Source organism: Euphorbia lathyris, chromosome 8 (assembly GCF_963576675.1).
Source record: "Euphorbia lathyris chromosome 8, ddEupLath1.1, whole genome shotgun sequence".
Taxonomy (NCBI): Eukaryota; Viridiplantae; Streptophyta; class Magnoliopsida; order Malpighiales; family Euphorbiaceae; genus Euphorbia; species Euphorbia lathyris.
The window spans coordinates 84569547-84582082 of record NC_088917.1 but is presented as its reverse complement, the minus strand read 5'-3'; the positions used below and the strand labels follow the sequence as shown (position 1 = coordinate 84582082).

At 29.9% G+C, this 12536-nt stretch overlaps 1 protein-coding gene across 1 annotated transcript; it reads left to right on the top strand.

Moving 5' to 3' along the window:
- Positions 1 to 4211: 4211 nt before the first annotated feature.
- LOC136203514 (transcription factor MYB114-like) lies at positions 4212 to 12256 on the top strand. Its single transcript, XM_065994683.1, has 3 exons — positions 4212 to 4339; positions 7072 to 7201; positions 11801 to 12256. The coding sequence occupies exons 1-3, from the start codon at positions 4213 to 4215 to the stop codon at positions 11973 to 11975; spliced, it is 432 nt and encodes a 143-aa protein (XP_065850755.1). The 5' UTR covers position 4212; the 3' UTR covers positions 11976 to 12256.
- The last annotated feature ends 280 nt before the right edge of the window (positions 12257 to 12536 follow it).

Below are 12536 nucleotides of genomic sequence, written 5' to 3'. Positions count from 1 at the left end.
CTCCTTGAATGTTCTCATTCTACCAAATTGCCCTAACTCCCTCAAATATAATCAAGACAAATTTTATCGTGGATCGGAATTATCATTAGTTCCTCCGCTTATATGATATCACATCGGAAGTTGAGATGACGTGAGTGAACGCGGCCAATATCCCGTCTTGTTGTAGAAATTTTTCATATTTAAATCTATAAGAGCATCTCTAAGAGACTCTTTTATTGAGAGTTAAATTTTGAGGAGTTTGGATTAAAAATCAACTCTAAGAGATTTTTAGTCACTCCTCAAATTAACAAGTGTCTTAATTCATTCTTATATTATTGATGAGTCTTTTTCCACTTCTAGTCCACTCCTTTTATTTTTTATTGATAAGGCTCTTTTTGTTGGTAAATATAATTTAATGATAAAATAAATAAACAAATAAAGTGTAAGTATGCTAAGTATTGTTGGAGATTAGATATATTTTAATGTCTTGGAGCATCATGAACAACCTCTTGATTTGGTTCTTAAATTAAAATTTAAGGAGGGATCCAACTTCCTTTTAATGGATCCTCAAATCACTAACAATGTCTCTCCATTCTTAGTTCCTTCTTATTTGACTTTTTTTATTAATAGTTTATTATTGAGGAGTTTCTCACCTCTCACTATTAGTAAGTATAACAATAATTAATAATTTTAATGATAAAAAAATAAATAAAGAGTATTGTTGTAGATGATATGTATTAGTCACTCTTAAATCACTAAGAGTCAATTATGTATGTTATTTTTAAAGAGTGGACTTCTCATTGGAGATGCTCTTAAATGGCTAAGAGTCAATCATTTATATTATTTTTAGCGAGTGGATTAAGAGGTGATATCATATAACGAAGTGCACCAATACAAGGATGGAGCTGGGGTGGAATAGAAGGGTCGGCCGACCCTTCAACTCGCCAAAAAATCCTGAAATAAAATTGCGAAAAGGTCTTCATATGAAGCAAATTTTACTAAATAAATCCTGAAATAATGTCCAAAATACCAAAGAATAAGGTGGACACCTGATATCATGCAAAATCTCAGGCAGGTGATGTTATTTTCGCCATCTTTAGAGTTAAAAGAAATGTGTGAAATTTAATGATCCAAATATAATGATTGAGGCTCAAATGCAATAATCGGAGCTCCGACCTCCCATTGTAAGAAAATCTTCTAGAGTCCTATGACATAAAGGATTCCTTCTAGGAATCGGAATCCTTGAGGGATACAGATTCTAAACTCATAAGGACTCCTAAAGAGGTGACAATCTTAACCTAAAAAAGCTATAAATAGGCAGGTATTGACACAAGGTATGGTAAGGTAATCACTATCTCTAAACTAGTTCATACCCTTCAATTCGGTCCTAAGCGTAAACTGATAGAAGCGGGTTTGTCGGACTCCAGTCCTGCCTTACTTACATTACTGTTTTATAGGTTATCTACGATGTCAGATTACCAAGGCGCTTTGGACATGTAAGCAGAATTAGGTAATCAATTATCACCTTCTAAGTTCTATTTTTTCAGAGCACCATTCATATTCACACGTTTCCAACTTCAAGCTTGCAAAAATTACCATTTATTTTGGCTTCAAGTTTGTCATTTTAATTTTTATTTCGTTGAAACTGTCTATTACATTCAATTTCAATTTTAATCGCTTTAATTTACATTCGAAATTTACGTATTATTTTAGCTATAATTTCTTGCTTTCCTTTACAATTCATTAATTCTAATCAAAATTTATTCATAAAATCATAAAAGAGGAAAAATTCTCAATGGGAAAAATTTAAAATAAATGTCAATTTAAATTTTTTTTAAATTTCTTGCTTTCCTTTACCATTCATCAATAGGAATTTTTGTAAATAAATTGTCAATATCAAACATTTTTATTGAACACTAATTATTGGATAGTAGTTGATGGATAGTTATAGGAATACAAGAACTATGGCTTTAGATTTATTTTGAGTGTGTCCTTTTCTATAGATGAAGCCAAACCCTAGGTTTGATTATGGTTCAATTGGCTGAATTTTGAAAGGGAAAGTGATACAACAGAATAAGAGGAGGCAAAAAGGTACACTCAATTCAATAATGACAAGAATAACAAAATAGCACATATAAACGTTGTTAAGATATCATCCACAAATTGACATTCAATGCACATTATGGAAGCAATATTTATGGTTAGAAAGATTCCGTATCGAATCTAGGATTTCATATGTCCAGTGATATCTTAAAAATAAATTAAAATAAATAAAAAATTCGTTGACAATTTTCATATAATTTTTAGTATTTTCTGACGATTAGTGGGTGCTAAAGCCTTCTTATAAATCCGTCCGTGGAAAGACTTTACTCAGTGGCGAATCCAGGATTTGAGGAAGCGGGGGGCACAATTCTACGTAAAAAAAATTTAGACAAAAAATGTAAAATTGTTCAATTTTTTATGACAAAAAATGCAAATTTTTTTAATTTTTTGTGACGAAAAACTGCAAAATCGTGCAATTGTCATGCATTATTTTCATGATTTTTTTTGATAAAAAACGTAAATTATAATGTTTCCGACTCGTAATCATCCATTTCCGGGATTCTCGGGTTGTAACGCATCAAATATCCCTAACGTTTTGGGTCAGGTAAAATTTTACCCATAATGTTTGTAGCCAAAAGCAATTTTATCCCTAACGTTGATAAATTGGATCAATTTCAGACACTATTATAAAATACAATCATTTTTTTCTTTATTTTGCACCAATTGCATATCAATTTTGTAATTTTGCACCAATTTTACCTCTAACGTTGATAAATTGGATCAATTTCAAACACTATTATTCATGACCGAGAAGACAGTTTGATGAATTATTTCTCAAATTGACCCAATTTATCAACGTTAGGGGTAAAATTGCTCTTGGCTTCCAATATTAGGGATAAAATTGTACCATTTTAGACGTTAGGGATAAAATTGCTCCTGACACAAAACATTAGGGGTATTTTTGCACTTTAACCTTTATTTTTGGATTTAATTTTTTTTTTGTTTTTTTAGTGGGATGAAAGGGGGGGGGGGGGGGCAAATGCCCCCTTTGACACCCCCCCCTCCCGACTTCACTACTTAGTTCACTTTCTACAAATAATATAAACAAAGGAAAAGTCTAAAAAATCATTGTGCCTTCTCGTTTTATCAAACAAGAACTTGTGGGATTTTTTTTTCCAAACGGGAACTGAAGTTTTTTTCACGACCAGGAGATGACCGAAACTATTGGCTTTTCTAAAAATAAGGACCTTAAAATTAAAATGAGCCTTGGCAACCTCAAATTGAAAAATTCAAAAACTTGATAATATTTTAAGAAACTTTAATTTTTCAACTTTTTAATTTTAAGGTCATTTAAGTGTTGTTTGGTGAGGAGAGGGAAAATGGATGTTTAGAGAAAGTGGATGTTTAGAGAAAGAAAGCTCTAAAATTGATAATTTTGGAAAATATTTTTTTTTTGTTTTATGGTAGTGGATAGGACGGAGTGGAGGGAGCGAATTTGTATCGCTGACACGACTTGATTTCACGGTTTTATATGATGGTTCATGTTAGCCGACCCCGAATCATTTGGGGACTAAGGCTTTGTTGTTGTTGTTGTATAGTAAATGTGGTACTAAATAATTTAAATTCTTGTAATTTTTCATTTTGAGATTGTTAACGTACATTTTTATAGTGTTAAACTAAAAGATTATCGTTTTTACTAAAACAAAAACCTCAGTCCCGGTTTGTTGTATTTGTACATTTTATAGTTTTTATTACTTTTTGTAGTTTTTTATTGCTCTTTGTAGCCTATTTTCTCCTTTTGTGGATCTTGTATACTGTCTGTAATCTATATGCGTGAGATGTTTTATTTCTCTTTATTTCCGTATTGTTTGTATTTTTTAAGTTAATAGAATGATACATAGTATTTTCATATATATATATATAAACACCACTTATACCTCAATTAGGTAGAAAGAAATTAATGGGAAAAATTTAAAATAAATTGTCAAATTTCAAACTTTTTTATAATAATTGGATAGCAGTTGACGGATTATTTATATTATAGGAATACAAGAATGAGCTATGGTCAGGAAATACGCCACGTCATATATATATATATATATTACTTACTTTTCTTTTCATCTTATTAAGCATATATATAGCATAGAATATATGTGTATTTATAGGTATAGCTCTTGTTTTATATAATATATGCATGAAATGGAGCATACCATAAAGCTGAGAAAAGGATCATGGACTGCTGAAGAAGATGATCGTCTACGGTTATGCATTGGAGAGTATGGTGAAGGATATTGGCATCGCATTCCCCATCGATCAGGTTTTATTTTGTTTTATCCGCTTTCCAAATTTGTTTAAAAAAAGATAAGGTGCAAAAATACCTTTAATATTTACAGAATCTGTACTAGAAAACATAAGATAGTATATATTTCCTTTTTTCGAGTACGGGTTTTTGTCGGTAAACAAAAAATCAAATGTATTCAATTGGGGTTTTCTGGAAAATATCAATAACCTAGACCTGTGCTTCGAGTTGTTTTATGCCATAAATAAACTCGAACACTCAAGAATCTGTTATGCCAATTTGATGAGAATCGGAACAAAGAAAGAGAAATTTACTTTATATAATGACTTGAGCAATTTTACCCTTAATGCTGACAAGTTGGGTTAACTTTAGACATTATTATAAAACACAAATATTTTGTTCCTTATTCTCCACCAATAGCACGTAAGTTAATTCTAAAAAATAGTTTTCATATTTTTTATGATTTAATAATAGAATTGAAGATTAATATTTTTAAATTGGATGAAATATTAAATGACGCACATGTGAAGTGTAGTAGACGTCTTTTAAAATTCAGGCAGAAAATTTAAAAATATAATTAATTTTAACTAAAAGATTTTATACCCGGGTATTAATTGCATCAACTAATTACTCCATCTGTTCCATAATAGATGACTTTTAAGGTTATGATACAAGAATTAAGAAATGCAATTAATTTTAACTAAAATACTTTATTACCCTTATATTAATTGCATCGCTAATTAATTTTTTATCTATTCCCGAAGTAAAAAGGCAACTTAAATAAAGCTATATTTGGTAAAGTGCATAGATCGAATCAAAACTTCATGTATGGTGGAACAAAAAAAAATTATATAGAAAGACATCTATTGTGGAACGGAAGAGTTATTTTTAGCTATTTCTAACATAAAAAATGCAACTTCAATAGGGTTCTATTTGGTAAAACAATTAATGTGCATGGATTGAATCAAAACGTTATGTATTATGAAACAAAAAAAAATCTCTAAAAATACATATATTGTGGAACGGATGGAGTAGTTAATTAATCACTCGATTGCAAAGATGTAAAGGTGCATGCGAAATATGTATTACACTCGCCTTAAAATTTTATTACATAATTCACACAATAGATTAAAACATAATAAAAATGAAGTTCCTATTTGCTAAACTATAAATTATATTCTCACTGATATTAAAACCTCATACTCGACCTTGATCGTTTGACTTTTCCAACATGCGTACAACATACCTTCCGCATGCATCTTAATTTTTACAGCCGAGTAATTTATTGGCTATATTTTAAGCAAGTTGAAGAGACTATCAGAATATTTTAAATAAGTTAAGAAAGCTATCAAGACACTTTAAAAATTTAAAGGATTTTTAAATAAGTTTAAGGGACTGATAATATATTAAGCCATTTATTTTTCTTTTTGAGTTTGGATTCTACTGGTAAACTACTTCAGCCAATGATTTAAAAGCCTTGTACAAAAGTTTGATTCACTCCCTTAATTTTTAAAGTGCCTTATACAAAAGTTTGATTCACTCCCTTAATTTTTAAAGTGTCCTGATAGTCAATCAAATTGCTTAAAATATAGTTAGTTAATTTCTCGATCGCAAAGATATAAATTATATACAGAAAGTGAATTGTATAGGGACAGGTTGGATTTGGACTCACGTAGAAAAAAAAAAGAGTTAATTATTACCTTTTATCCTGAAATCCAATATATTCGGTTACTTAAGCAAAAAAATTTAAGATTTTTTGCTTCAACTATAATAACTTTATCACCCGGTGTACCAGACTATTAAAAAACTCCAAACGTGAAAAATGTTCTTGCATATTTGACAAAGTTAGAGCTTTTTACATTGAAAATAACAATAATTAAACTTTTTATTCATTTTACTTTCCCAATGTGCGTGTAACACAACTTCTGTATATAGTTTATTTTTTTTATAATCAAATGATTAATTGGTTATATTTTAAGTAAATTGAATGACGATTGAAACATTTCAAATAAGTTGAAGAAACAGTCACGACACTTTAAATAAATTTAGGATGCGAATAATATATTAAGTCTCTAATATATAAATTAAAGTTATTGTTGCCTCATACATATCACTTTATTAAGTTGTTAGGTTTATTATACATGCATCTGAGTTTAAAGCACATTTATAAGCAGAAATGTATGTGAAGAAAACTTTGTCCTTCACATTTTATTAAATAAGTATTTGTGAATTTTTTTTTCAAAACAGGGAATGAGATTTTTTTTTTCAACCAAGAGATGCCTCGAGTTTTTTGCGTTGCTAAAAACAAGGACCTTCAAATTAAAATTATAGTTGACGATATCAAAATTGAAAAAACTCAAAGACTTGATGATATTCTAAGCAACTTTAATCCTTCAACTTTTTAATTTTGATGACATTTAGGTGTTATTTGGTGACGAGAGAAAAATTAATATTTAGAAAGAGAAAGCTCTGAAAATGATGATTTGGAAAATAAAAAATTGTGTTCCATAATAAATGTGGTACTAATCTAATTTTAATTCTTGAAATTTTCTAATTTGAGGTTGTTAACGGTTATTTTTATAGTGTCAAATTAGAATATCATTGTTTTTAGCAAATTGAAAACCCGTCTTCTTTTGGGAAATTTTTTTTACAGTTACTTGTTTGACAAAACGTGAAAACACATGAGTTTGTTTTAAACTTTACCCTGATAAAAAGTATATAATTTTTTTTTTTTTTGCATATTTTATCAGGGTTGAATAGATGCAGAAAAAGCTGTCGATTAAGGTGGTTGAATTATCTGAAACCAAATATAAAAAAGGGAGATTTTGAAGTGGATGAAGTTGACTTAATTACGCGACTGCATAAGCTTTTGGGTAACAGGTAAGGAAGTGTTAATAAATACCTGTTTATATACCTTATAAGGAAGATAATTTCTAATTATTTAAAGTGACTTGTTAATCTTTAAAATCTATATGATGGAGTAAGGAGAGACTTTGGAAAGTTGAGTGGCCATACCGTTAAAAATTGAAGTTTAGTGGCTACAATGTTAAAAATGGATAAAGCGCAGTGGCCATGGGTGTAATTTAGCCTAAATATAACAGTACGAATAATGATAAAATAATAAATAATGAGTGAAATTGAGAAGTCTTATTAAAAATAATGTCTTAATCACTCATCAATAGGGTTGTAAACGGGGCAGGTCGGGGTGGGGATTACATTAACCATTCCCGAATACTGGTCTATCGGGGATTCCACGTCCCTGCTCTGAATAACATATGGGAAAAATTTTGGCTACCATCCCCGTCCCGCGAGCAATTCCCATCCTCACGAGGGATCCTCATCCCTATTTAACTTTTTAATTTCTTTACTTTTTTAAGATTTGTAAGGTTTTGATTATCTAAGATTCTCATTCTCACGGGAAATCCCCATCCCCCATGCATGGATTACTTATTAGCTTTCAATTTTTTTATTTTAGAATTTCCACTCCTAATTGGATAGGTTCCGTTTTAATTTTAAACGAAGCTAGATAGAGCTCTTACGTAATCTATCTTAATTTATTTTTAGAATATATTCCGTTTTAAAGCAACCAGGTTCAGTGTCGAATCCAGGATTTGAAGGAGCGGGGGGCAAAATTCTACGTAAAAAAAATTTAGACAAAAAATGTAAAATTGTTCAATTTTTTATGTCAAAAAATGCAACATTGTTCAATTTTTGGTGACGATTGCAAAATCGTTCAATTGTCATGCATTATTTTCATGATTTTTTTTATAAAAAACGTAAATTATAATGTTTCCGACTCGTAATCATCCATTTTCAGGATTCTCGGGTTTTTACACATCAAATATCCCTAATGTTTTGGGTCATGTGCAATTTTACCCCTAACATCTAAAATGGTGCAATTTTACCCCTAATGTTTGTAGCCAAGAGCAATTTTATCTCTAACGTTGATAAATTGGATCAATTTCAGACACTATTATAAAATACAGTCATTTTTTTCTTTATTTTGCACCAATTGTATATCAATTTTGTAATTTTGCACCAATTTTACCTCTAACATTGATAAATTAGACCAATTTCAGACACTATTATTCATGACCGAGAAGACAGTTTGATGAATTATTTCTCAAATTGACCCAATTGATCAACGTTGGGGTAAAATTGTTCTTGGCTTCCAACATTAGGGATAAAATTGTAACATTTTAGACGTTAGAGATAAAATTGCTCCTGACCCAAAACATTAGGGGTATTTTTGCACTTTAATCTTTATTGTTGGATTTAAATTTTTTTTTTTTTTAATGGGATGAGGGGGGGGGGCAAATGCCCCTTTGACCCCCTCTACATCCGCCCCTGACCAGGTTACAACTCAATCTTTTTAGTTTATTTTTTTTAGTTTACCTAAATCACATATATATTTTTTTGATATTTAGGTATTTAGTCGGGGATCTCTGTTGGGAACATTCGGAAACCGGGATGGAGATGGAGACGGGAATGAAACACTTATAACCATACCCACCCGTCCCCGACAATCGGGGACAAAATAAAAACCATCCCCACTCTATAGGGTCATAAATGAGAATTTCCTGTCCCCAACGGATCGGGTCTCCAACGGGAATGGGGAATTCCTAACTAATTAACAGATCTACTCCTCAAGTCACTAAAATCAAATTTTTATATTATTTTTCGAAAGTGGTCTATGCTATTAAAGATATTTTTTTGATTTCCAAACAATGATCATCATATACCCAAATATTTAGGATACCACTAACATCCTTTACGCCCATAGACTTTCAAAGGCCCATCTTAAATTCATTGGGCAAAGTTGAATTGAAACTAATGTTAGACTTATCCAAATTGATACAAAATACATGAATATCACAATTAAGTATAAAATTACAACTAAGTCATATCACCGAATTTAATTCTTAATATGTCATTACTTTCTATATGTTATGATTTTACACCATAATTTAAGAAATATAGACTTCAATTCATAAATTATAAACCCTAGAAAATATATTATAGACTTCTAATTTATAAATTCTAATCCTTAAAATATATTAAAAGTACTGATTTTACTAGTATAACATAATCCAAAATTATGACTTGACATAGTTGTAAATAGTTTTTAAAAGATGAATTTCTGTAATTTCCCTTGATACAATGATCGTTTTGATCAACACACTAATATTCTTCATAACTAGGCTGAAAGTAAATTAAAGAGTCATCAGTGAAAAATAAATGAGCAAATCACAGGAATAGCCCGACGAGGGTCGACTCTTGGGGATGAAATGACGGGCGATCGCTCAAGGTCCCTTGATTATTGGGATCTAAATTCGTAGAAAAAAATTAAGGGTAAAGTTCAAATTTACACTTATTATTTTTGAAGAAGTATAAATTCACTTCTAATATATAAATGGTAAACTTCCTAACTTTTTAAAATACGACTAGTTTGAAAATTTGAACAAATTGGTTTACCATAATTTAATTCATTATTATAAACATCAATCATGTCTCAAGTAATTCAAGTGTTGCAAAAAGTTAGAAAAAAAACTGCCCAATTGTCAAAAATCAAGTCCACAATGTATAAATTTATCATAAAAATCTACATAAAATAGTTATTATGTTATTAACACAATTACGAATGACATGATAAAATGCATTAAACTCCTTTAGTTTATGGACGAACTTATTTAGAATGTCTGATATGACAGTCAAACTAATATGTTTAACTTTTTTTTATAATGAAGGGTTAAAATTTATCCTTTTTGGAAACATTAGGGGAAAAATTTAATCAGTTAGGGTAAAATTTCCACTTCCCTCATAACAATAGGGAAAATTTAGACTATCTCAAAATTTTACTGATTTTGAAGGTAACATGCAAAATTTTTACTTCCACTCTAATTTGCAATATTTAAAATAATCTATAAAATTTCTTCTTTAAATTCATATTTTACTTTCTTTGAATTTCATCTGTATTCTTCTGAATATATGTTTAAAATTTTAGAATATATGTATAAAGGGTTCCAAATTTATCAGTAACTTTCACACATTGCGTACATCTATCCACTCCAACCTTTATAATCAAAGATGACGACCCTTCCGCACATATCCTAAACAATGTGATATAGGAGCTCCCTAACAAAGATCCCCTTAGTTGACTTAACAAAGTCTTTTGGAGCGCCATTTATAACAAAATAAAAGGCAATTATAAGACAAACATCTTATAATTAATCCCACTGGATCCACATGAAAATAAATAGTACCCGATTACACGGTACATAATTTTACCGTTTGAGTTTAGCTTAGTAGGTAATATGTCATTTTTGGGTTGATATAAAACTGACACGCAAATTTTTAGATTGGGTTAAGATTGATATGTTAACCCAAAAATGACACGAATATTTAAAATTATTGTTGTATTCTTTCGTATTTTTATATGTTACTTATTAATAAAGATAATAAAATTATAGTTATTACTTGTAAATATGAGTTGAACTTCCTAAATTTTTATAAACACATTACATGACCCCTAACATGATATTAGCGGAATTTTCAATAGTTATAGTGTTAACATACTAATCTAAAAATGATATAAAGTATTTCAAAATAGTATCATATCTTTTTATATTTTTAAAAGTTATTATTAAGATATATGCATAACAAAATTACATGTAACCCGAAAACATGACACGAAATCGACACTAATCCGAACAGATTAAAACGATTGTGACACGAAAGTTTTTAGATTGAGTTTGGGTTTACTCTTTTTAATACGAACTTGAAAATGATACAAAAACAGACACGACCCAAACACAATAATCTTTTAGCTATAGAGATTTGCTTACATTGTCAATTTCTTAATCGATGTCCTTCCTCCTTAGTTATAACCACACCCTGCCCCCAACTCATTGCACATTTGTCATCATTAAGAACTATTGAAACATCATCTCCAGGAACAACCCATGAATTTCTTTTTATGATTTTTGTTTATTAACTTATTTTTTTCAATTTGACACATTGAGCTCTCAATCAGTTATATTCGTCTACATCAACTCACTGACTAGCGGAACAATCCTAAAATTAGGTTAATGAAATCTATGAATGACATGCGATTTTTTACATTAAAAGAAATTATGCTTGTTGTGGCTATACGAGAACAATAACACGACTCTTTGTTTTTCTTACTACGGGTGATGGCATGTCAAAATTATAGACTAGATGCATATGAAGTATGCCTGATGTATTATGAAAATTTGGTGTTCATCCCACTAGTCATGAAGTTAATATATGTGATTATAATTAAATAATGGCTCAATATGTCAATTTGAAAGATAAAAAACCTAATCAAGAAAAAAATATAAAAATCAAGAAGCTCAAGATAATATTTTTTTTTAGCATAAGAGCTTATTATTGATTTGGTATGTATGATACCATTTGGGTGTTGTTTAGTTATTGATAAATTTATTGATTGATATGCAGATGGTCATTAATTGCCGGCAGATTGCCAGGAAGAACCGCAAATGATATAAAGAATTACTGGAACACTCGTATTAAGAAACAAAGTTCTCAAACGGCAATTACAACACTAAAGATAATAAGACACACCATCTTCAAGCCACGGCCACGTTCATTCTCTAATAAGTGTTTTTTCTGATACGGTGATGAAAATGATATTCAGATCGTCGAACATAGTATTGATGATAATGCTAATGGAGTGGAGCAGAAAATGAAGGAAGTAAACAACAATGTAGCATTGGCAGAAAGCATTGCACAACATATTGAAAGTAATGCAGACAACAACAATACTGATCCGGCTTGTTATGCACAAGATAAAAGCATGTGGAGTGACTTTTTTCTTGATGATATAATATTTTGGGATATTTTTGATTCTCCACAAGATTTATTTATGTGAACTTATTAATATTAGTTTATGTCGTTTAAACGTCTAGCTATGAGATGGTTTTATTTTATTAATGTGCATCTAGTCTATGTGTTAGACATGAAATATAATAAAATATAATTGATTTCATATTTATTACATTTATATATCCAAATGATTTAAGTCATATACTAAGTATTTATGTTATGATCATGTCTTTTTTACTAGCCAATAATTCTGCTGCCACTTTACTGATTCCCAAGATAATATAATATCAAGCTCATGTTATCTCTTCCTCCCTCACAATGATCTTTTTCCTTCCAAACTCTACTATCA